Consider the following 25,916-nt stretch of genomic DNA (forward strand, 5'->3'; position numbering starts at 1 on the left):
AGGCAGGTTCAAACCTGGCTGCAGCCTGCTAAACAATGACAACTGCAACAAAAAAATAGCCGGGTGTTGTGGCAGGTGCCTATAGTCCCAGCTACTTAGGTAGCTGAGGCAAGAGAATCCCTTGATCTCAAGAGTTTGAGGTTGCTGTGAGCTGTGATGCCACAGCACTCTACTGAGGGCAACATAGTGAGACTCTGTCTCAAAAAAAAAAAAAAGAAAAGAAAGAAAGAAATAGAAAACTCAGCCTCTTCCATTATTTGGTAATGAAAGAAACACAAGATAGAAACACAAGGTCGGGGGAAGGAGGAGAGGAGTGAATAAATTCATACCTATTGGGTACACCTATTGGGTGAAGGGCATATTTATAACTTTGGCTCAATCTTTTGTACAAAAACAAAGTAGGCAAACAAAACATATGTACCCCCTAATATTCAGGTATAAATTTAAAAAATGAAAGAGTATATTAAAACTAAAAATCCTCCAGAAACACAAGGGTTAGATATGTAAGTCCTCAGTACACGAATGAATGAATATGTAAGTCCTCAGTACACGAATGAATGAATAAATGAATATGAATGAATAAATGAAAGGAAAAGAAGGTTATGATAGGCTATGAAAGCTTGAAAAGTTTGTGAAGAGGTTAAGTTGGACAAAATATTAGTGGGAGCATTAATGTACACAGCTATGATTTAATAAAAAAAATTAGTGGAAAAGGGAAAAGAAAGGACATATTTGGTAGAGGGCAAAAGGGAGCCCATTCTAGAATTACTTTTTTCTTCATTTTTTTTTTTTACTACAGTATTTATGTTTGAAGGAACCCATTCTAAACATTAAGTGGGAGATGATATTTGTCATGATTTGAAGATAGCTCAGATAAAGCACTTTGCAATAATTCATTTACATGTTTGATCACTCTGCCTTCAAGGTACTTAATATTTAGACAGGGACTCAGTCTTACTCAATATTATATTCCAGGAGGTAGGAAAGTAGCAGGACATAATAATCCTTTGAGAAATGCTAGTGGAATAAATGAATGAATGAACCAAACGTATGTTTCAAGATCTCCACCTATGAACCTAATTACTTATCTGCCCTCTTAACTGGCTGCTATCCTGTATGCTCTACCCTGACCTTATAATTCTTATTTGTGCCCTATACTTTGTTGTGAAAATCTGAGAGAGAGAGTAGTTTCAGTTATACTTTCAATAATGAGAAGTAATCACTGATAACAGTGCTTCCCTCACACATCCACATCCCTCATTTTCTTCCAGTGCTGGTCTTGACTGTATCTAATTCAGGAAGACCTTTCAGGGTAGCATATTAAATCAGGAGGTACCATCTGCAGATATCACCATATACCTATGATCTTACTCTTTGTTGAATTTATTCCTCAATTTACAAATCTACCAGCCTGAGAGAGATGGGTAGATTCAAGGAAGCTTGATCTGGAGGCAGAAAAAGGAGAGCTACGTTCAGAATTGTCCAAGGGCACAGTGGTTAGCCCAGGTGCCTTACGTCCGTGTCAAAGCTCTGGTACGAGGTGGTGCCTCAAACAGCCCAGAGCCGTTTCATTAATAACCTCCTTCCTGTGGACATTTAGCTTTCCACAATTTGTGGCTGGCAAGAGTTAAGGAAGACTAACAACACAACTATGTGGTATCTGACCGTATTTTATATTTAAATCTTTAATCTGTTTGGAATTTATTTTGATGTTAGCTTCCTCATTCCCTTGCCATTTTCTGAATAATCCCTTCTTTCCACAAGGCTTTACAGTGTTATCTCCTTTATGTGCTAAATTCCTATCTATTCTTAGGTCTGTTTCTGGGGTTTTTATTCTGTCCACTTGATTTGTCTGTCTCTTCCTGTATTAGTACTATACCATTTTTAATTATTGAAGCCTTATAATACAATTTAATATCTGGTACAGCACATTCCTCCTCATTATTCTTCTGTTTCAAAAATTTTTGGCAGTGTCTCACACATTTATTCTTTTGGATGAAGTTTAGACTAATTTCTCAGTGTTAAAAGGATACTGCTGGGACTTTTTTCTTGTGGAATTGTGTTAAATTTGAAAACAAACTTGGGGAACATTTTTTACTTTGAGGTTCATATCCAGGAATGGGCTATTATTTTCCATTTACTTAGATTTTCTCCCGTCCTTCAGCAAAGTTTTATAGTTTTCTTCCCATAGATCCTTTCCAACCCGTTTTTAAGTTTGCTCTTAAATACACCATACTTTCTTCTTGCTATTGTATATGACATATTTTAAGTTCTCGGGATGTTCTTGAATTGCCTGGGTTGGCACAGATTTGCCTTTGTTTTTGTTTTCTTTCGGCCACTGCAGTAGGGATGCAGGAGGGAGGCCTGGGCACTGCGGAATGCTTGCTCCTGGAGCAGTGGGCGTGAAGCAGATGCCTCCCTCCCAACCTTGGAATCCTCTGTCCCCTGCCTCTGTCTTATGCGAGTGGCCATGAAGGAATCTTGTCTTTTGCATTCATTAGCTTTGTAAAATTCTTGCCGATTTTTTGCAATGTAAAAAAATAGTACCTTTAACCGATATCTGTGTTTTTGTAGAAAATGGATGTGATTTGCCAATAATTTAATGACAAAAAATGTCATTTCCTTTAAGGAAGAATTCAGAGAAGTGGATTGGTTTTGTTTTTTTTGTTTTTTTTTTTTTTCTTTTTTGAGACAGAATCTCATTCTGTTGCCCCACCTCGTGTGCACTGGCATCAACCTAGCTCACAGCAACCTCAAACTCCTGGGCCCAAACAATCCTCCCCAGTAACTGGGACTACAGGCATGTAGCATAATGCCTGACTAATTTTTTTTTTTTTTTTTTTTTTTTATCTTTAGTAGAGATGGGGTCTCACTCTTGCTTAGGCTGGTCTCAAATTCCTAAGCTCCGGGAGTCCTCCCACCTCAGCCTCCCAGAATGCTAGCATTGCAGGTGTGAGCACCGTGTCTAGCCCAGAGAAGTGGATTTTATGCAATAGCCTCTCTCTGCCCAGAGAGACACTTTTGAGTTCCCTGTTGATTGTGAAAGGAATATTACAATGCTATAATTGTCTGTGTTTGCTCACACTAATTATCCTTCTACAGAGGAAGCTAAGATTGAAAGAATAGCTGCTCCCATATACTCTGTGTCAGACCCCGACCCAGAGGCTTCCATACCTTGTCTCAGTTAATATGCACAAGGGCCTTCTCAGGTAGGCGTTGTCGTCCTTACTCTCCTGATGAGGAGACTGATGCTACAACGAGTTAAGGAATTTGCTCAAGGTCATACAGGGAGTAGTAAGTGGCAAAGCTAGGATCCCAAACCTTTACTTTTAATCACTATACTAATATTTGGTTGTATAGGGGCTGAAAGATTCAGAATATTTTTTGAAAACTTAAAAATAAATAAAATGTGGAGTACTTAAAACTTACAGAAGAGAAATTGTATGTAACTTACTTATTACTAGTTATAGGCCACACTTAATTCTGAGCATTACTGATTATAGCTGGAATTGAAGATTGGTTTATGTTACTGTAGACCAAAGGTATAGCACCTCATTCAGAATAATTAAAGCAATCTTTCTGAAGACTCAGCAGGTGAAGTTTATCAAAGTTCATGACCTAGCAAAGTTCATAGCAAAGTAGTATAGATCAGTTCTGAAGGAAGAGCCATCCAGGGGCAGGAAGCTGGGAGGTAGCTCTTAGCAACAGAAGGAGGACTGTCTAAAGAAGATTTGCTGGGAGGAGAGCCACGTGGATGGTCAGACTGAGGTGTTAGGTGGCTTCCTGTCAAGGATATGTGGTAAAACCCCAGTTAGTTCCCCAAAGGGAAGTTAGACTTGGTTCAAAATGGAAACTAGAGCAGGGGAATAGCTAGGACTGAAAAGGGGGAGCTGAGATGGGTGCTTGTTCTGCTTGTTTTGGACTGGAAGCTCCACGGGTGCTCCAGGCTGGCAGAAAGATTCCAGATGCCAGGACTGTGAGAGTGTGAGAGTGTGTATGTCTCAGGGTCAAGGATCCTTGGTGGGAGCTGTTACAGAGAGATCTGTTTGCTTTCTTATCTGGTTCAAGGATTGAATTTCACTACTATATGATAGAATTGAATCTGCTTAATATATTTAATCCCTGTCCTGTGGTCGGCCCAGGCACCAGTGTGGGCATGTGGCTGCAGATGGTGGCATATGGGCAGGGCATCCATCAGGCTTGAGCAGTGAGGCACTGGAGAAGGCCAGGGAAGACATTGCCAAAGACAGAGCTGGCTTTGGTTCGCTACAAAACTCTGGAAAGATCTCTGGTCTTATTTTCATAGAATAAGATCAGAAAACACTGAACCAGTATTACCCTCAGCTTGGATTAGTCAAATGGCTTATGTCTAGTTTCACAACTGGAAGTGTTCTTTGGAAACCCACATTTGGGTAGTGAAAATTGCATTTTCAAGGCTAGACTCCTGTACAACTAGAAATGACAATGCATCAAACAATGACTTTATTGTATTTTATCAGTAGACAAACTTCCTAAAAATTTACATACTCATATCTGTATATAAACCCACATCATGAAAGGACCAACATGATAACTGTTCTGAATCATGCAGTCTTTGCAAATAACAAGCAGGTTGAAAATGTCTAAATATAATTTTAATTTTTTAACTTTTTCTCCTAATTTGAAAATTAGTCTATAAACTTTACAGTGAGAAATAAGTGGGATAACTGTATAAGTGATGGACTATACATTCTCATAGTGCCTGTAATATCTATTTTCATGGCTCTTTTTTCTCATTTCATTTACAAGACAATAATTTATTCATGGCTCTTTTTGAAGAGTATCACCCAAGGTGAGCAAGTACATTTTATACACAGATTTTACTTTTTCTCCCTATGCAGTAGGAGGAGGAGCAAACCTCTAATGTGATTCTTTGCTTGTGGCTCTTCCACCCAGACAGGTTTTCGGAGCAAGTGGAAGTCTTATAAAATAGTAAAGTACTTGTTCCATTATGTCATTCTAGCTGAGAAGTGGATACTATACTCCTCAAGCTCGTTGAGATTTTGTGGGCCCTTGGAGAATCTAGGACTTGTTCCTCATGATCCAAATGTGACAGGAGGCTCAGAAGCAGATGCAGGGGGCTCAGAAGGTTGTCCAATGCAACACTTATTAGATCTGCCTTGCAGGAACATCCTGAAGTCTTGGTGGAGAGAGGTTAATATCGTCCATATTCATTCACCTGTCCTGCAGCTTCCTCAAGTTTTTGTTTGTTTGTTTTTGTCTGCATTCCCAACTTTTGCTATTACACAAAATTCTTAAGAGGAGAAAGAGGCAGACCTAGAGGCACTGCATCTTTTTCCCCACTTCCACTAGAAGATAGCCTCTCAGGTTCTGGGGAGCCGTGCTCCAGGTAGTCTTGTGGGGCAATGAACATTCATTTAAAATCCCAGGACTTTGAGCTCTGCTAAAGGTAAAAAGATGTTGTAGAGATGGACTCTGACCTCTAGAAGCTTAAAGTCTATTTGAATACATGACGCAATAATCCATTCAGCAGACATTTATTAAACGCGTATCTGCAAGGCACGTGGCAATTCAGCAGCGATTAAGCTACAGTCCAGGCTTTCTATAGAGTTGGTGATGAGTGGAAAAATTACAAATGCCAAACAATTCAGCGGTACAGTGAACTTCCAATGAGTAGTATAACCAGATAAGTAGTGCTCAGAAAATGGAGAAGTCACAGTGGATTCTCTGGAATGGCTTGGGAAAGCTTTAAGGAAGCAGTAGGCTTAAGCAAAACCTCCAAATTTGGCTGTTTCTCATAATCATGGAATCTGCTAGGTTCTAGAATACAACCCAAACCAAGTTTTAATTAAGTATAAATTTCCAAAATTATGGAGACTTTTGTGCTCTGTCTTCTCTGGGTCGCTGTGGCTTCCACCTCATCCACCTCTTCTCCCTCTCCCACTCTGTTCCGTAGTACCAGTCCGACACACTCCACAACTGCAAAGTAGAGAAAACTGTCCCCTCCTGTCTCTGACAGCCTTTCCCCTGCCCCGCTGCCATCATTAGTTTCTTATGTATCATTCTCTTCATTTTTACATGAAGGTAGCGTTTGGTACTCACGGTTTGATATCTCGCTTTTCTTCACTTAACAATATATCAGAGAGATCTTTTCTGACAGTGTGCAGAGCATATTCTCATTCTTTTGGTAACTACATAGTATTCCTCTCTGTACTGGGATTTGTTTAACCAGTTCTCTACTGGTTGTTTCGATCTTTGCTATTACAAATGAAGCTTCATTTAATAACTATACATAAGCAGAAACTTCTCAACTTATGATGAGGTTACATCCTAATAAGCCCACATAAGTCAAAAATATTGTAAGTTCAAAGTGCACTTAATACCCCAAGTGAAAAACTGTACGTCAAACCTTCATAAGTCAGAGACTATCTGTATGTCATTCACATGTGTAAATACCATATCCTTAATGATACAGTTACAGTAATTTAGTGGCTTTGAATGAGGTGTCCTACAAAGAAAAGTATAGGTTAAAGGATTCTAACCCTGGCATGTCATTATTTTCTGATTTGGATGTTCAGTGGGTCAAGTTGTAGCCCTGAAACCTGGAGATAGCCTGATAAATGTGCCTAATAACAGCAGATATTATTTCCTACCCCACCACTTGTATTACAAATAGACTTAACTTAGAAAACCCTGGATTTTGCTTCTCATTGGTTTTCACCAGAGTTGTCTGGTTTCAAAAGTTGTTTATTTGTTAAGAGGTCATTGGTAGCATTTGCCTTCACTGAGCCTGGGCAACTTCTTACTCTTTTAGTATTCATTCTTTATGGGATGCCTTCTGGCCTACTGTGAAATTCTCAAATGCTACTGTCATCTTGTTTCGTAGACGGGCTCATCTACGCTTATGCCTAGAGAAGTTGAAGGGACTGGTGCCACTTGGGCCAGAATCAAGTCGACACACTACATTGAGTTTATTAACAAAAGCCAAATTGCACATAAAGGTAAGTGTATCCTTGGGATGCCTCTTTATCTTTACCTGTTCAGTAGGGGTTTGTCTGTTGTTATAAGGGTCAGAAAATGTGTGTCTGCAGACAATCCTCTCCTCTGAACTCCTCCAACATGGTTTGGATATATCACAGCCACCTCAAATGCAACATGTTCAGAACCCAACTGAATATTTCTCACCCTCGTGCACTAGAAGTTAAATGGTCTGCTCAGCTCTCCATCAGTTGGACAAGCCAGAAACTCAGAAGAGTCCTTGATAGCAATACATACACAAGCCATCTTTAAGACCTAAATATTTCACAACCTGGTCTACTTCCATCTTTACCTCTCCATCATCTACTGCATTTGAATCCTCAGAAGTGTCCCTACATCCCTCTGACCCGCTCTAATCTGCTTACCATGCTTCCTGAGAACAGTCCTTCCAAAGTGCACATCAACACTGTCAAATATCATCTATGGCAAGTGCTAAGAGGGAGATATTTGAGATTCTTCTGTGGCTCAGGGTACACTCTGTCACTGGGCCTGTCCCAGGCTTTGCCGGGTGGGCCCCTGCCTTTGCAGCGCAGTCTTGCTCCGTTCCTCCCCTTCCTTCACCCTTGCTTTCAAGTCCTCCTCCTCGTCATGTTGTCTCACCACAGGGCCTTTGGGCTTGCTGACCCCTCTGCTTAGTACATGTCCCCCTCTCTTCTTCATCTGGTTAGCTACTCATCCTTCACGTCTCAGCACCAGCCTTACTAGCTCTGAAAAGCTTTAACTGACCTTTCTTAGTCTCCTCCTTCCTGTGATAGATGGTCCTGTCACTGGGTGTCTCTCTCTCTCTCTCAGCACTTGTCATAGTTGATATTTGACAGTGGTTTGCGTGCCTCTGGGTTGTCTCCATCACTAGATCATAGACTCCTCCAGAAAGAGGCCTGGGTCTTTGTTCTCACCTTATATCCCCAGCACCTCAGCACAGAATTGACCCTCTGTATGCAGACTGAGTAGCAAAGAATAGGTGAGTTGTATTCAAACTCCCGAGAGCCATGGCCAAGCTCACTGTTCAGTATGTTTTTACAGTCATATCTTTGTTGGACAAATATCACTTTAATTATGGTCAGTATCCTGCATACATGACAATTCTGGGAGAAAAAGAACCTCTATTTAAAGTGAAACAGCTACAGTCACGTAATCTGCTTAATTATCTGAAGACTATGAGAAACTAGGGACCGGATTTGTAAAAATGAGTAGTTTATAGAAATGTGCTTTCTAAGCTTTTCTGTTGGGCAAATTGGAATCAGGACATCAAAAGGGACTTTTATTTCCTGCTAACAAACAGAAGTTAATTGATAATTGAGATTTAGCATGACACATAAAAGTGCTTATGTAATTGGGACATGTACTTGAATAAACATAATTTTAAATGGAAGTGTTTTTTAAATTCTCATCACATGCGGTTTTCTAATTCAGAGAGATTAGATGTTCAGAGGATCACTACAGACAAGGAACATCAGGTTGGGGGCTGCAGCCTGTAGTTGTTTTTATACCAGAATTAAAGGGTGGCAGGATGCCAGTGTGTCAGAGCTCACCCCCAGAATCTTGGTGACAGGACAAGCACCCACAGCGTTGGCAATGCTGAAGAAGTTAGACGAAGCCAGGAGTCACTGGCCAGTCAACTTCCTGCGTCGGAGAGAAGAAGCTTGGGAAGTGACACAGCTCGTCACAAAATGGCTTCTGAGGAAATCTGGGAGATTTCACTGCTAGAAAGGAAGATGCAGTGTCAGTGCAATTTAGAAATCTTGCTGTGGGCTTCAATGACTACCCCCTTTGACTTGCAGAAACTTGAAGATTGTGACAGAAAAGCCGTTCACCAAATAGACCAGCTTCAGCGAGAGCAGCGACACCTGAAAAGGCAGCTGGAGAAGCTGGGCATTGAGAGGATCCGGATGGACAGCATCGGCTCCACCATGTCCTCAGAGCGCTCCGACTCAGACAGGGGTAAGCCCCTCCCTCCTCCCTGCCTCCCTGTCCCCTCCCACCTGTGCTGCTCACGGGAGGCAAAGCACAGCAGGAACTAAGAACTCGCTTGTAATTTAGAGAAGTTAAGCAGTGTGACCTCCAGGAATAAGTTCCTTTTCCCTGCTAGCGGTTAGATGACCACAGAAGGGTTTCACTGGGGTCAGTTTGATTTTCAGCCTGGGTCTTCTGTGGAATGTCTCCATCAATGTCTGTGTCTCTGGTCCTCCTGCAGAAGAAATCGATGTTGATGTTGACGTGGAGAGCACAGACTATCTCGCTGGGGACCTGGACTGGAGCAGCAGCAGCGTGAGCGATTCTGATGAGCGAGGCAGCATGCAGAGCCTCGGCAGTGACGAGGGCTACTCCAGTGCCAGCATCAAGAGGATAAAGCTGCAAGACAGTCGCAAGGCGTGTCTCAGCCTCTGAGAGCGTGGTGGCTGCAGCTCCTCCCGGAAGGTCTCCCTGTCGGATCTGATTAGGTAGTGTATTGGACCTGCCCGCCACGCCCTTGCACGTAGACTCCAGTGTACCACCTTTACCAAAATCACCTTTGTAACCGTTCCCAAGGAAGTGCTTAGGAGTATGGGTTTCTGATTACATCCACTAGCTTCTCTCTTTCTCTCCATAAAAATTCGTCTCTGAGAGACTGTACATTCCAATCAATTTGAAGGACCCAAGGATTCTTAGGCCGAATACGCGATTTTCCCATCTCAGCAGTTCCCTCTTCTATACCGCCCTCTGTCCTCCACCAGACCTTTCTTACCGTTTTCTGGCTTACCATGTTACTTGCCTAGGAGGAATGTCCAAGTGTGTCTTGTGCTTAGGAAACTGAAGGAAACAAACTTCTAAAATTGAGATCCTGATCTCAGAACTCCAAAGTAAGCTTTGAAAGCGGCATTTAAGAGCACTTAACCATGGACCTCACCCCCCCGTGAGGAAGTCAGGAATACCTCTAGAAAACACACCCTTCCCACACAGCCCATGTGGACGGGAGCAGTATTTCTCACTTTAAAATGGACACCATGATAGCGAGCATGTCTTTGGGGGTTGCACAGCTTACAAAAGTTCCAATTGTTTGTCCTCACAAACAAAATGGTACAATCTATTTTTGTGTGATATTCTTGGGACCTTGCTGTGTACCGCTATCTCGAGGCACATTTTCCCCTCAAAGTTTGTTAATGCTACTTGTCTCTGGAACATTTTTTTTTCCTACCTCAGAGATAAATGAGATCTCCATTTCCCACTTAACACAAAGTGATTATGCCTCTTTTTTTTTTTTTTTCCAAATAAGTGACATTTGGTCCAATTCTAATCTATTTTCCTATTTAACTTTCAGCAATAACTGAGCTTTGGCACTAGCTGAGCTAGTGGCCATCATCAGTGAAAGAAAAAGTCCACATTTCTACTCTCTCTGTTGCAGGTGAACAGGAGGGGATGGTACAGTGTTACTAGAATTCCTCTCCTTAGTGATTATTTTTGGACACACCCAGAAACTTCTTTATGGAGATTTTTGGGTTGATAGTTAAAAAGGCTGATTCTTCTTTTTAGTTCTTATTTTTCCCTTAAGTGGTCTCCCACTTTGTAGCATTTTTATTTAAGCTAAAACAGAGCACATGTATATGTACATAAGACACATGAAATCTATAAATACTATTTATTCATTTTATATAAACTAATGTAATGGAAAATAAATTCTTATGACTTTGTGCTTTTATAGATGTTCTAGAAACTTTGTATGTAGGTATCTACAAAATTGGTTCATTCCCCTCAATATTTTTGCATTCATATTTTTGAGGTCTTGATGTTTTCAGCCTCTGGCGAATCTTTTTCATTGAATTCGAACCATTTGTTAAACCTGTGATGCTGAAGCAGAGTGTGTCACAAAGTGATGAGAACATTCCTAAAATCCACAGATGCACTGCGACCTAAGGGCTCAATGGCTGACTCGGCAGCGGGCAGCCACCCCGCTCCTCTGTTGGCCTGTGGTCACTAGCATACCACAGCCTCGCAGCTCACCCCAGCGCCTGCACCTTGCACACAGCTAACGTCAAAGTTCAAACGCACTCTACACGGGAGCTCGTCCTACACATGAAGAGCAATCTCAACAAAGCAAGATTACTTTTGCGGGTTTTTTTTTTAATGATTCTTCAATGTATTAAAAATGTTTTCATTGGAAGTAGTGGATTCCAAAATGATTCCAAAGTCATCTGTAATTCTTCTGTTTTTGTTTTGTTCTGTTGTTTTCTTCATTTCAACTTTGGGGTGGGGAGGGGCAGGTGACGCAAAGGATTTTTTTTTTTAATTGTTGGAATCTTTTCCGATAACCAGCTGAAGATTTGCACTGAAATACAATTTGTATGCCTTTTGCATTTTTAAAGCCTGCTTCCTGAATTTAAGCAAAGTGATAGTGTTCAAAGAGCCAGCTCAGCCTGTAACATGTTTGAAAAAGATGTATCTGCACTTTGAGGTCCCTTTTGAATGCCATTCGCTAGACCTCTCAAGCATTTTATTTCATTGCTACATCCAAGCGCCTCACAAGTCCACGATGCTGGATGGCATCAAAAACTCAAGACTTTGGAAAAAGCTTGTGGGCTTGCATTGGGGGTGGGAAGGGAACAAAATGTGTGTACTTCTTTAATTTGGATATAAGGCATCTGAGAGATGCTGTTATTTTCTGTGTTTTAATTGTTGTGCCTTTGAGTTAAACTGCATTTTTGTCTTTTGGTTGAAATTTGAGATGTACTGTCCCAATATAAAACAGTAATTATTTGACCTTTGCACTGTTTGTCTGGTCCTTTTCAATTTGATAGCATATAAATGTGGAACTTGATAGATCTCTATATTTTTAATGCACTTGTGATAAACTGACACCAGGGTTAGACATGACTTTCAGAGCTGGAGGTAGACCAAGTCAGCATGCTAGACAGGCTTCTTTCTAACCAAAACTGTAACCTTCAGGACCAGCAAACTCAGCCCAAGGCAGCTAATCCCCTTCCTCATGTGGCTGATCGGCAGCCCTGATTCGCCAATCTGTCCTCTCTCATTCACTGATCCACCAGCGTGACTGCTAAGAGCTATAGGGTCTTTGTGGTTGTTTTGTCTTTTTAAGCAAAATGAAAACCTTTCTATAAGGGTTGTTGGGGGGAGGGGATGGGAAAACATATAAACCCCAGCCTTTAAGACTTTGACAATTGTACGTAAATATAGATGTGTATAAATATAGGCACATGAATATTTTTATGTGAAAGTTGATTTTAAAAAGCTAAAAAGAAATCTAAACTGCACTCTTATTGATACCGTCATAATGCAAGTGGGAAAATAAGAGCAGGTAGTCCCAGTTTAATTTCATGCATTGAGAAAATATATATGTGTGCTTCTGTTAACATCCCTGAAAACACAGCTTTCCACCCCTTGTTGGCTTTGAACGGTGAGCCAAGCACCCAGGGTGTTTTATTTGGGGGTTTTTTGCTAAGCAGAGATCTTGAATTCTTTAAGGTGCTGAGCAACTGCTGGCTCCTTTCTCTAGTCAAGAGCTAATGCTAGGTTAGTGATTCAAAGAGCATCACATTTGTTATCTGGACCTAGATTCTCCCTCTTAACCCAAAGGGAAAATAATATGTGTTGATTCAGAATTGAGCATTAAGCAGGCCCTATCCTGCCATCGGAGCTTGAGTCCTTTTTGTTTTGTGTTTTGTTTTGAGGTGGGCATTTTCATTTAACCTCTACTTTTTCCAAAACAAAAAACAAAGGGTCCTTAACTGTGTTTCCTCCAGGTCTCTATCCCCACCCCTAAAGCGGCCAAGAGCAAATCCTGGGGTGTGAGAAAAAAGTGTAAACTAGGTAGTATTGTGATGCTCAAAATAATCATCTGGCAATATCTTGGGGCTTGATAATGGATTTTTGTGGACTTTTTTCTTCTTGCCTCTTCTCCATCCTTCAAAGAGAGAACTTATTTTTGAAAAGTGTATATAAATATATGTGTGTGTGTGCGCGCGTGTATATATGTACACAAGTACATATGTACACACACACACATTATTAAGGCTTTTATACCATACTGTATAGGCAAGAATACCACTGTCTTTGTGCTTTCTAATCTATTTACTTCCCCAAATCTTGGTCTTTTCTGTTTCTTATTTCCCCAAGTTTCTTTGTCTGTCCCTCTTTACCTTCCCTGTGTGTTGAACACCCCACCATAAAAGGCTAAAGGCAATTTCCTGCATGTCAATCTATTGTTTTTCTATGTCTGACTGATGCAGCATGTTTAGGTAGCTGGCTACTCCTGATTTTAAGATGCTTCCTGAGAGAAGACAACTCAAAGATGAGATGGTTTTTCTTATTCTACATGATCAGACCGCTGTAAACTGTAGGAAGTTTTGTTTTCAAAGATACTGGGTTAAGGGGTGGGGTGCAAGATGTGATTGATCATGATTCTTTCATTATCAATATTTATTACATGGATGATTTTCTTGTATTCTGAAAGAAGAAATAATTGGCACTGCTAGATTCAGCTATTGAATGGCTGAAGAAATGGAGTATCTTTGTCTTCTCTCAAAATCATAAAATGAGAATCAGTAACACAACCAATTCTGAGATTTATCCAGGTTTTAGATTTTGATTTCTTATTCTGTCTTGGGGTGGCAGTGAGCCGAGGGGTAATTCTTCATTTTAGCTTTCACCTGACAACCAAACTTGCCTTTACCGCTTGTCCCTAGAATTGGTGCTCTTGGAACGTTGCTGTTAGCCATCAGTTTGGGGGGCCATCTTCCTAATGGCAAACACAGCCTAAACAGGGGAGCAGCAGATGAAAGAGTGTGAAATTCTGTTTCCAGATGTCTATTTCTTTATGTAAATAATGATGCCAATGTAAATCCTGTGTCAAGACCATAGAAAATGGTGCTTTTTCTACAGTTAGCACATGCATTTTTAGAAACTACTATATGTTTTAGAGAATCTTTGCTGTGTATATGTAAACTTCTGTATTGTTCAACTGTTAACAAATAATAAATTATTTCATTATTAAAGAAATTTTGGTCTTCATGATGTTTATACCCTGTTTACCTTTTGTGGTTTTTCTTACAGGACTAAGTTAATAAAATAGTTTTTTTTCTTTTTTTTTTCTTTTTTGATACAGAGTCTTGCCCTGTCACCTGAGCTAGAATGCAGTGGTGTCATCCATCATAGCTCACTGCAAACTCAAATCGTGGGCACAAGTGATCCTCCTGTCTTAGCATCCTGAGGAGCTGGGACTGCAGTCATGGACCACGCCCAGCTAATTTTTCTGTTTTTTGGTGTTGTTTTTTTTTTGAGACAGAGTCTCACTTTATTGTCCTCAGTAGAGTGCAGTGACATCACAGCTCACAGCAATCTCCAGCTCCTGAGCTTAGGTGATTCTCTTTCCTCCTGAGTAGCTGGGACTACAGGTGCCCACCACAACGCCCAGCTATTTTTTTGTTGCAGTTTGGCTAGGGCCAGGTTCAAACCCACCACCCTTGGTATATGGGGCCGGTGCCCTACCCACTGAGCCACAGGCGCTACCCTAATTTTTCTGTTTTTAGTAGACACAGGATCTTATTCTTGCTCCAACTGGTCTTGAACTCTTGGCTTCAAACAATCCTCCTGTCTTGGCCTCCAAGAGTGCTAGAATTAAGGCGTGAGATACTGCACCTGGCCATTTTTTTTTTTCAAGGCAGCATCTTACTCTGTTGCCCTGGGTAGAGTGCCATGGGGCCTTAGCTCACAGCAACCTCAAACTCTTGGGCTCACGTGATCCTCTTGCCTCAGCTTCCTGAGTAGCTGAGACTACAGGCACCACCACAATGCCTGGCTAGTTTTTCTATTTTTAGGGGGGTCTTGCTCTTGCTCAGGCTGGTCTCAAACTCTTGAGCTCCACCCACTTTGGACTCCCAGAGTGCTAGGATTATAAGCATGAGCCACAGCACCTGGCCCCTTTTCTCTTAATTTCATGAAAAATACTCTAGCAAAAAGTTTTCAGCCTTTAGCTTCTATAATTAGAACTTAGACTGTGTGACTCCAGTTGAGCCCATTTGTTGATCAGAATTAGCCCCAGTCCCATCCCCTCCCCTGCTGAGTCCACCTGTCTGCACATTTCGCCCACTCATTTGCTCGCTCTCAGCTGACTCGCCCTTCATCAGGAAGACTCTAATGATGCAGGCCAAGTGCTTGGGTTGCAGCCACCACCAAGACTTTCCTTCCTGTTTTTGACCAATCCATAGTCTGGTGGGAAAGATACGAGTACAATTTAATGCAAAGCAGTTTGTTGTGGAATAAAGTTGTAAAGTGAAAAATCACAGAGCTGGTGCATTTGAACTGGGCCCTGGAGGAAGAGTGAGTTTGCTGGGAGGAAACATCGCCAGAAAAGAAAACATCTCGCACAATGAGCCAGGTGTTCAGGACAGGGACCAGCTGGGACATAGGTGTACCAGGCACACGTGGGAAAAGACTCCTAAGTTGCGCCATTCACTGAGAGGAGAGAGGCACCTGGGTTAGGATGTAGGTCTTTTACGTGTTACCCGGTGGTTAATTTACGATTACCTATTCATTAAGCAAACAGGGACTGAGGGCCTGCTTTGTGTCAGGCTGTCTCAGAGGTGAGGACATACCAATGAATGAAACCCACAAAAAGTCCTGCCCTCTTGGTTTGGTGCTTCCTCTGTAGTGTGAGTGTGAGCTCAAGTCCTCACCTGGGTGCTGGCTGAGTGCAGCACATCCTCCTTTGTTCCCACTCCCCAGGGAGAGGGCTTGTTTAGAGACGAGGGGAAGGAAAAAGGTACCTTTCTCAGTGACTAGTGACTTTTTATTCTAAAAGCCACTTACAGTTTTTGAAAGGTTTTTCTGATGCCCTAGAAGGTACCTGTAATGGCATTTACTCTGCAGGTCTAATGAAAAAGGAACTTTCTGGTATTTCCACTTAGGAAAAGTGGCCTGGATCATCTGCTTTCTCCAAAAAGTAGGGGCACCTTGTTTACTGTGGTTAAGGAGAGGAAGCTTTGAACTGTAGATAATTATACAGACAACTTTCGCATAAAGATAGCCTCCCCCTCACAATGACAAATCTTATTTCCAAAGTTTTCTGACTTTATACATAGTAGCCCCATAAAAAAGTGTCTTTTGTTATGCTGCTTGGGCCATGTGATAATATCAGCTCGCATGGACTGAAAGCTTACTAAGTGCCGGGTGCCCTACTGTAGGGCCTTGGTGAATCTTCATGCTAGGAGGTGACCACTATCATTATCCATCCCCCTTTAATAGATGAGGAACTGGGACATTTTGCACCAAGTCTACAGAGCTGGTGAGGACTGGGACCAGGAACCTCAGCAGTGTGACTCAAGCCCCACGCTCCCTTGCCTCGATTCTTAGAAGAGTTATATTACATTGTCATCAGTTTTCCATATATAGCATCTTTTCCTGTTTAAGTCTTTGAATAAGGCTGTTTTCTATGGAGGGGTCTTAGATTCCAGAGAGTGAAGCAGAAAATGGGAAACTCACAAGACTATTACTGCTGTTGCCTCCCATAATTTTTATTTATTTATTTATTTTTGAGACAGAGCCTTAAGCTATCGCCCTGGGTAGAGTGCCGAGGCATCACAGCTCACAGCAACCTCCAACTCCTGGGCTTAAGCCATTCTCTTGCCTCAGCCTCCCAAGTAGCTGGGACTACAGGCGCCCACCACAACGCCTGGCTATTTTTTGGTTGTAGTTGTCATTGTTGTTTGGCAGGCCCAGGCTGATTCGAACCCGCGAGCTTTGGTATATGTGGCTGGCGCCTTAGCTGCTTGAGCTACAGGTGCCACCCAATGTCCCATAATCTTAAACTTCCCTCTGTGCCTCTTGTGAAGAAGAATCCCCCACTGCCACCCTACTGCTGATCCTCTGGGGGTCTGTTGGCAGCAAGTCAGCATGCCCTTAGAAGACATCCTTTCTATACTATATCTTTTTGGTTTGGGGCCCTGTGGCATCACTCATTTGCCCAACCAGGATTTACTGCACACACCTTCTACTTAGGCTTGGGGTCCCCATTATCTAGTGCACTTTGATCCACCTCTTAGCGTCAGTAGGACCTAGATGAGGAGGGACACACCAAGGCTCTGTGCCACAGACTATGGAAGGCAGGCCTTGTTCCCATCAACAAAGAACATTCAGCTTCCAATGGCTGAAGGTCCCACAGGCAGAGTCTCCACAGAAAGTCTTCAGGGCCCAGCCCGAATAGGGTGGAGGTCAGCTGTCTGCCCACTCTGTTTCATGCAGAAGTCAGGGTCATTGCATCTTGGGGCATCCTCATGGAGACTGGGTGAGATACAGGAGGAGGCTGATGACTGCTGGCCAGGGGTGAACAAGATGCTCAGAGGAAAAAACAGCTTTATTCTGGGACAGAGTGACTAACCCCTTTCAGGCAGACAGAAGGGCAGGCTCTAACTGGCTGGAGCTTCCGGGAGCCTCCTCCATTGTGGGTGAAGGCAGCATGTCTGGCAAGATAGGTTCAGAATTTAGTGGGACGGCTGGGCTATCTGATCTAAGGGGATGGCCAAGACAAGAGCTGGCACAGAGCAAAGGGTACGTGTGCACCCAAGGCCAAGTCAGAGCTGGGACTGGAGCTGTGGAGAGGCACACTGAGGCCCTGCAGGAAAAGGAGAGGGCCTTTTATCGGATGCTCTTGACCTCACCTGCAGATAGAGGTGAGGATAACAGTCAAGGCAGGGAGCTCTGTTAGAGACATGTCTGCCGTCAAGGAAACCCATGGGCCCGGAAAGAAAGGACCGGGGAAGGCCCAAGGGACAGAGGAAAGGGAGAAAGGCACTGGCCCTGCCGACCCTGTTGGCTATGACAATGGCCAGGCTGGGTAACTCTTGGAGGCATCCCCCAACCCTACACAGGACCCAACAGGCATGAGAGACCCAGCATGTGAGGGGAAGTTCATTTAGTTAAAACAAGGACATCTAACAAGCTCTTATAATGCCTTGTTGATGTTCTGATCCCCCAGAAGGTAGAAAATGCTGTCATTGTGAAGCCGTGGAGCTAATTCTGACCAGCAGAAAGGAATGGGCTGGCCAAGTGGAATGTGAGAAGCCCGTGTCCCTTAGATACCCAGAAGGTGTCCTGAGTTTTGCTCAGTTGCACAGGCCCAGGTCAGATGGATCTAAGGGGCAATGCCAGCTTCACGCTCCACACTCTGGGTGACCAGGGCAAGAGTCTTGAGCTCTATTTTCCTGATCTGTAGACTGAGGCTAATTATGGTACATACTTCCCAGGGCTGTTGGGGGGATTAAGTAAGATAAAGTGTGCAAAGAGCTCGTCCCAGTGCCTGACAAGCAGAAAGCATTCAGTACACATGAGCTATTACGACCATTTTACTAGGCAAGGAAAGAAGCCTCGAGCTCTGCAGGCATGGGTCTTGGATCTTCAGAATACAAAATTCCAACCCTGGGAAGGGAATCAGCCTGGAAAGGGAAAGTATGTTAGAGGGTGGGGAAGTGTTCAAATATGTCATTCTGACTGCTATTTAGACAACAAACAGCAAGCAGGAAGTGGTTAAACTGAAAGGAGGAGCCTAGGAGAGGGTGACTCAGGAACAGAATGTGGACATTGGCAATCAGGGAGGAGAGCATTTCCAGGTGGCACTTCAACTAAGCACTGTTCACAAAGTCAAAACCCCACAACTCTACCAGCCCTGCAGGGCAGCTCAGAGGCTCTCCTCTAAGACAACCCAGGTAGTGTAGAAATGGCTCAGAGAGAGAAGAGAGACAGAGAATGATCCTTGCTAAAATGTCTGCATTTTGCAATTATCTCATCAGAAGAGTGCAAGATGCCTTACGTTCCAGCAGTCACATGTACTTTTCCAACAGCAAGTTCAGAACAACAGTAGCTAGAGCTGTAGCCAGATAATCAATGATGACTCCACACATAGAATATGAACTCCAATTAACTGCAAAGGTTGTGATAATTCTTTGCTACTTTGCAGCTAAAAGCCTTGCTTGAAGAAGGTACCAGTCAAGTTCAGACTAGCACAAGGCATGGAACAGCATGGAGCTCAGAAGAGGCATCAGTGGAACTAGATAATTAGAATAGGACCTAGGTGAGGCCAAGCTTTCTCTTTGCCACACTTACATCCTTCATCATCAGGCAAAACTATTCTTTTGGAACTCATTGTAGGAATCCCATTGCTCCTCCCAGAAGAATGGGTGTGTGTTTACCTCAAGAAAATAGTGAATCGTGAAATGGCTCACCTTTCTCTTCTTGCTTTGGCTGCCAGGAAGCTCAGAGCCAAATTCAGACCGCATCTTTAGTAATTGTGTGATTATGTGAGATCTGTGTTCTAATTTCCCCCTAGACTTTTCTCTAATCTTGATTTTTATTTAAAAATTTTCCTGTTTTAATATATGTCATTTTGGAAGTCACTTCAGATCCACCTTAGTAGAGAATAAGGAAGATATTGTCATGTAGGATCCCAGTCTGCATAAAATAAAAAATGCCCTGGTCTATTCTTTTGCAGGCAGATGAAAGAGAGGTTGACTAAGTAAGAGTGAGGTTATTGGGGTCAAGAGTGTGGAGAAAGAAGGTGAGTATGGGAATTTTTTTCTTTTTGCAGTTTTTGACCGGGGCCAGGTCTGAACCCGCCACCTCCAGTATATGGGCTGGCGCCTTACTTCTTTGAGCCACAGGTACCACCCAAGTATGGGGATTTTTTAACAGTGGAAACAAATTTGCCAAGGAATTGCCTCAGGAATGAAAATAATCCCTACTCCTCTAGAAGAGCTGGGGTTCCTCTAGGGTTTCCGCAGAGGCCAGAGGCAGGGGCAGCGCTGACCTGGAAGGAATGCCACTCTTTATCCTCAACTTGAGAAAGTTCACTGGATTGCAAGTGAATGAAAATAATGTTTTTATAGGACTAGCCTTGAACATGCTCTGTTACAGATTTCTAAGAAGTAGATCACTTGCAAATTTTAGTATTTTATTAACACATTACTGGGGGCTCCACCGAGGTTGGATTAGTGGATGTAAGTCACTGCAGGAAGGGCCATCAATAGGACAATACAGTGAGGGTCATGAAAAATTTCTGGACTTTAGGAGAATCTAAATGACTTGCTCAAATACAAAAACAATTTTTTAAAAAGTAATTCTACAGAAAACAATTTGCTCAGGAAAAAGATGAGAAGAAAACAATTCAGCCCAAAGGACACCTTGGCCTACAGGTATATTCTACATTATTTTTCAAAACTTGGAAGGTTAAAGTAACATCCATTTGTGGCTTTTCGAATATTTTGCTTAAATTTCTGAATATTAAGTTTTACCCTCTATTTTAAATTTCTAGCTATTTTTTTTAGTCAGCTAATTCTGTTTATTAAAAAAAAATTTCATCATGAAATGTTACATATGTACATCAACGTACATAAAACGTACAAGTGCTGTTTAATGAATTATTGTAAAGTAAACACTCACAAAAACACCACAAGTCAAGAAGTCGGACATGGCTGGCCCGGGTGCCCTTTGTGACATAGCACTCTTATTAACCCTAAAGGACGTGGTTACCCTGCTGCTGGGGTGTGATCATGTTCTTTCTTGCCTTTGTCATTTTGCCTCCTGAGTATGCATTGCTAGGCCTTGTGGCTCAGTTTTGCCCATTTGTGTTAGGCTGTTATATAAATGAAATCATACTGCAAACGTTTTGTGTCTGGCTTCTCTCCCTGAACATCGTGTTTGTGAGATTTGCCTCGACTGTGCAGTTGCAGGACATTTCTTTTCCTCACCGTACTGTGAGGTTTGTAACAGCACATGTTGGAAATAACCTAAATTTTCTTCTCTCTCTCTCTTTTTTTTTTTTATTGTTTGGGGTTCATTGAAGGTATAAAGAATTAGGTTACAGGCTTGGTGCCTACAGCACAGTGGTTGTGGTGCCAGCCACATACACCATGGGTGGCGGCCCAGGTCAGCTAAACAACAATGTCAACTGCAACAAAAAATAGCCGGGAGTTGTGGCGGGCACTGTAGTCCCAGCTACTTGGGAGGCTGAGGCAAGAGAATCGCTTAAGCCCAAGAGTTTGAGGTTGCCATGAGCTGTGATGCCACCGCACTCTACTGAGGGTGACAAAGTGAGACTCTGTCTCAAAAAAAAAAATAATAATAATAATAATAATTAGGTTACACTGATTGCATTTGTTAGGTAAAGTCCCTTCTATAATTGTGTCCTGCCTCCAAGAAGTGTGCTGTACAACCCCATCCTCCTCTCCCCTCCCAACTCCCTTGTTCCCCTCCCCCCCACCTTGAATTGATCTGAGTTTTTCTCCCATGAGGGTATTTATTAGATTGTCTGCTGGCTTCATATTAGTATTGAGTCCACTGGATTCTTGCTTTTCCATTCTGGTGATACTTTACTAAGAAGAATGTGTTCCAACTAATACAAAAGATATAACATCACCATGTCTTTTAACGGCTGAATAATAATCCATGGTGTACATATACCACAGCTTGTTAATCTATTCCTGGATTGGTGGGCATTTAGGTTGTTTCCACGTTTTGGTGATTGTAAATTGAGCTGTGATAAACGATCTAGTGCAAATGTCCTTATGATAAAAATGCTTTTTTTTTTCTTCTGGGTAGATGCCTAGTAATAGGATTGCAAGAATCTAAATTTTCAAAACTAGAGGATTGGCAAATAAATAATGGGTGTTTACAAAATAAAAAGTTTCATATTATTGTAGTTTTATTAAAAGAGAAGAAAGAAAAATGAGAGGGTGAAAGAGAAAAAAGACAGGAAAATGCATCCATGCAAACGTGTCTTAGAGCAAAGTCTGGAGAAATATGCCCTGATCGACCCAAGGAGGGTGAGCGAGTACAAGGTTCTTTATGGAGATTCATTTTTTAAATATTTATTTTTTGATTGACCTAAGTTTCTGGTTTTCCTGTAATGGGCACTCATTGCTTTTGTAATTTAAATTAAAAAAAAACAAACACTAAAAGGAATTTAAACAATGAAAGAATTAATAAGGCAATACTAATAATCAAAGAAAAGATTTGAAATTTTAGGGAGGTTTTAGGGGACTTTTCCTCCTAGTTTATTTGCAGTCAATTATGTCTTCTTCACTTGTTTGGCGATTTTTTTTGGTGAATGTTTTATTTTCATAAAATGATTTAAAAAATGAATATTTCCGACCACAGTTAACATTTTTCCGAGTTACACAAATACTTTGCATACTGTTTAGTTAACCAAGGCCTATTTGTTAGATACTTCAGCTTCTCAAATTCATTTTCACCCACTTTGTCTTGCTTTCCTCTATTTATAATAGATGAAAACAACCTAAATTCATTTTAACCAAATCTTTGCCCAAACTGTTCCAGCTGACCAATTTGAATATTCCCAAATCAGGCGGGTTTGAACTCTCAGTTCAGCCACTTACCATTTGAGCAAGACTGGACAAATTAGCTCCTCTCCATTTCAATCCCTCATCTGCTAAATGGGGGTAAAGCCAACTTTGTAGGTGTTCTGTGAGAATTTCAGAGAAACTGCCAAATCAGCAACCCGCGAGTTACCTCCTTTAGGACAGGGCAGTTCTTTGCTGTGGGGCTGTTTGGCGCCCTGCAGGATGTTTTGCAGCCTCGGCCTTTACCCCCTCACTGCCACTGGCGCCCCGACAAACCCCTGACAACCAAAAATTCCTCCAGACATTCCCAGTGCTGCCTCGGATTTGTCCCCTTCTGGCCTCCATAGCAAGTGCCCCCAAGTCCTGTTGGTTCTTCCTTCCTTGTTACCTCCGGAACCGGTTCACTTTCCCCACTGGCTGGCTCGGTGCTCCAGCCTGTACCCAGGCCACAGAGTCCCCGCCGCTGGGCAGCCTGCCCTCTTCTCCGCAGGCTTCAGGAGTGAACAGTGGGGTGAGACATGAAAACATTAGTGTGTGTTTTGGCTCCTTGATTTCCCCTGATTCTTCCAGCTCAGGCAAGTAGCCAGACCTTTTAGCTTCTTTTATGTTACTGGGACAAAAGCCAGCATTGCCTGTAAGACAAGATACTTTTCCTCCCCATCTTTCATACCTGCCTTCACCCGTGGGTCCGAGGGCTCTGGAAGCGGAGTGGCGGAGTGGTCTCAGGAGGAGTTAGACAAGATGAGGAGGGCATATCTGGCTTGACAGAGGGTGGGCGGTGGTCAGTCCTGGGGAGACCAGGCACCTGGGGACCCCTGAGGGGTTTTCCCTAGAGGAAGAGGCAGAACATGGGAAGGGGTGGCTGCTGGGTATCCCTGGGGAGGTAGGGCCTGCGGCTGGGGCTCCTCGTGCCCTGTGCTTGGCACAGAAAACAGTACCACCTCATGGCCTGAGGCTCCGGTGTGCACAGAGACGCCGGAGTCTCACAGGAACAGTGTGACTGGGCAGCCGTGACTTGCAGCGGCTTCCCCAGACAATGCAGTATTATTGCACAAGTTTCTGAGCCCTTTCCCCAATCCAGAGCAGAAAGAATCCCCAAAATGACTGAGTAGGGCTTTCTCAACACCATGGTTGAATGGAGAGTCAGAGTTAGACTTAATTACCTTATTTATGAAAAAGCATTTTTTTTTAAATGGCACTTCTCACTTCAGTACCTGTGAGTCTGCAGAATGAGAAGTATCACAAATGCAGATGCCACAATGTCCCATCTCTACCCACAACCCTGCCCTGGCACCCCATTACCTAAGGATAAAGACCCCTAACTGTCCACAGCAGAGAAATCAGGGGCTTGGCAGGGGTAGAGACTGCGCCCAGGCAGCCATTACTAATCAATTGTGGCATCTCCCATTGTGTCTGAACAGTCCCAGAATCTTTCACATCACTGCCCACCAGGTAGCCACATGGATCGAGTTGGTACTTGAGAAGTCAGGCATGTTCTCTATTTTAAGACCCATGTCCGCCTCCCCATACACACCCATGTTTTACTTCTTAGATCAGGGTATACCATCACCAGATGCCTTTAAGTTTCGGGGGTTTTGTTTCTTCCAAATATATTATTAAATTTATTTGATATTTGAGTATATCTTAGAGCTTAAGAAATGAGGCATTTGTTTCCCTGGTCTTCTGGAGTTTCCACAAAGGCCACATGGGACTCTCCATAGGTCTGGCCTCTGCCTTCTCTTCCAGTCACCCTGTTAGCTGATGATTTTCCCCTGATTCTTCCAGCTGGTCTTTGCCTCCCTACTTTCTTCCTTCTACCCTACATCTTCCTGGGAAACACTCATCGTTCAGGACTGAGCTTAAAGATCCCCTCTACAGAGCCATACCTGACCTCCAACCCCCACTCAGCTAGATGGCCCCCTGACTACGGCCTGGCTCCCTCTCCAGGCTGTAAATCCATCCCTAGGGGCAGGGCTCACTACACACCCTTCCCAGCGCAGGGAGGGGCACTAAGAGGAGCTCAGAGAAGCATCCCACATGTGCCTTAGAGAATTTTCCACAGGCCAGGCTTAGAGAATTGCATGGCTGACTAGGCTTGGGGGATGCTGAGCCACAATATCTGAGCAGTCAAAACTTGGAAACTGGGTGGTGCCTGTGGCTCAAGGTGTAGGGCCCCAGTCCCATATGCCAGAGGTGGCGGGTTCAAACCTAGCCCCGGCCAAAAACCACAAAAAAAAAAAAAAAAAAAACTTGGGAACTAAGGTATTAGCTCTAAATGAAAAACAACAGCTGGGTGGAGTAGATGGTCACAGTGGCCTGACCAGAGTTTGCCCTCCTTCCATCCCCACCAGGAAGCTGTCTCTATAACCCAAAGTTGCTTAGCAACAGAGGACAAGATTAGTGACTAATGGGCCCAGAATGTGGAATGGCACCAGCTCTGACAGCTGCCTCAGTGTCTCCTCAGTGGCTGAGGACCCAGTGAGCAGGCCAGCTTGCCTCCCTGAACCATGGAAGTTGGACTTTCCCTCATCATCGCCACAAGTCCTCATGGCCTTTGGTCTCTGACTGCAGTGGCCCTCCTGATGGACACAACTTGTCCTCAGAGAATGTCACCTCCAGACCAGTGCTCAAGGCAAGCTCCGCACACCTGGGAAGCCTTTGCTCTCCTTGAGACAACTGCCTTCAGTTTCATCATGGATCTTTGTCATTTGCTGCCAAGGACCACCTGCAGCTGGCGCTGAGTAGGTGATATGAGTAACTGGTTGTTTCTAGGTTTGTTTTTCATAGGTGCACGCGTTAGCAATTCTGAAACTACTTTCTAGGTGTTCTAGAATTAAGGAAAAAGTAACCTGGAGCCAGCATTGTTAGAGAAAGAAGTTGCAAATCTGGAAAGGGGAAGGTTAAAAAAACCCCTCTAGTTTGGGGTTGGAATTGTAAATATCAGTTAAGAACTCACACTTTTAATATACAGGGTATCCATTAAGTTCGTATGCAATTTAAAATAGTGTACGATTTTTAAATTGCATGCAAACTGTATGGACATCCTGTATAAATATAGATACAGAAATAGAAATAGAGAGAGATTGGCCAGGTGTGGTGGCTCATGCCTATAATCTTAGCACTCTGGGAGGTCGAGGCATGTGGATTGCCTGAGCTCATAGGTTTGAGACCAGCCTAAGCAAGAGCGAGACACAGTCTCTAAAAATGGCTGGGTATTGTGGTGGATGCTGTAGTAGGTGGATGCCTACTAGTAGGTGGATCCACCCACAATGGCTGGATCACCTGAGCCCAGGAGATTGAGGGAGCTACTTGGGAGGCTGAAGCAAGAGAATCACTTGAGCCCAAGAGTTTGAGGTTGCTGTGAGCTATGATACCACTGCACTCAACCCCAGAGCAACTGAGTGAGACTCTGTCTCAAAAAAAAAAAAAAATTTAGAAAAACTAGCCAACTGTCATGGCAGGCACCTATAGTTCCAACTAATGGGAAGGCTCAGACAAGAGGATCACCTGAGCCCAGGAGATTGAGGTTGCTGTGAGCTA

At 43.0% G+C, this 25,916-nt stretch overlaps 1 protein-coding gene across 3 annotated transcripts in view; it reads left to right on the forward strand.

The window, feature by feature from the left end:
• The window catches only part of MXD1 (MAX dimerization protein 1), a 28,945-nt gene extending 14,917 nt beyond the window's left edge, over nucleotides 1–14,028 (forward strand). For 2 of the 3 annotated variants that reach the window (XM_053587137.1, XM_053587138.1), the window contains exons 4-6: nucleotides 6,887–7,001; nucleotides 8,820–8,979; nucleotides 9,233–14,028. In XM_053587137.1, coding sequence (XP_053443112.1) covers nucleotides 6,887–7,001; nucleotides 8,820–8,979; nucleotides 9,233–9,426 — 469 coding nt within the window. In that variant the 3' untranslated portion in view covers nucleotides 9,427–14,028. The remainder of the gene's footprint in view (nucleotides 1–6,886; nucleotides 7,002–8,819; nucleotides 8,980–9,232) is intronic. The other variant, XR_008379392.1, reaches the window with a different exon arrangement.
• Nucleotides 14,029–25,916: the final 11,888 nt, after the last annotated feature.

This window comes from Nycticebus coucang, chromosome 4 (genome assembly GCF_027406575.1).
Source record: "Nycticebus coucang isolate mNycCou1 chromosome 4, mNycCou1.pri, whole genome shotgun sequence".
Taxonomy (NCBI): domain Eukaryota; kingdom Metazoa; phylum Chordata; class Mammalia; order Primates; family Lorisidae; genus Nycticebus; species Nycticebus coucang.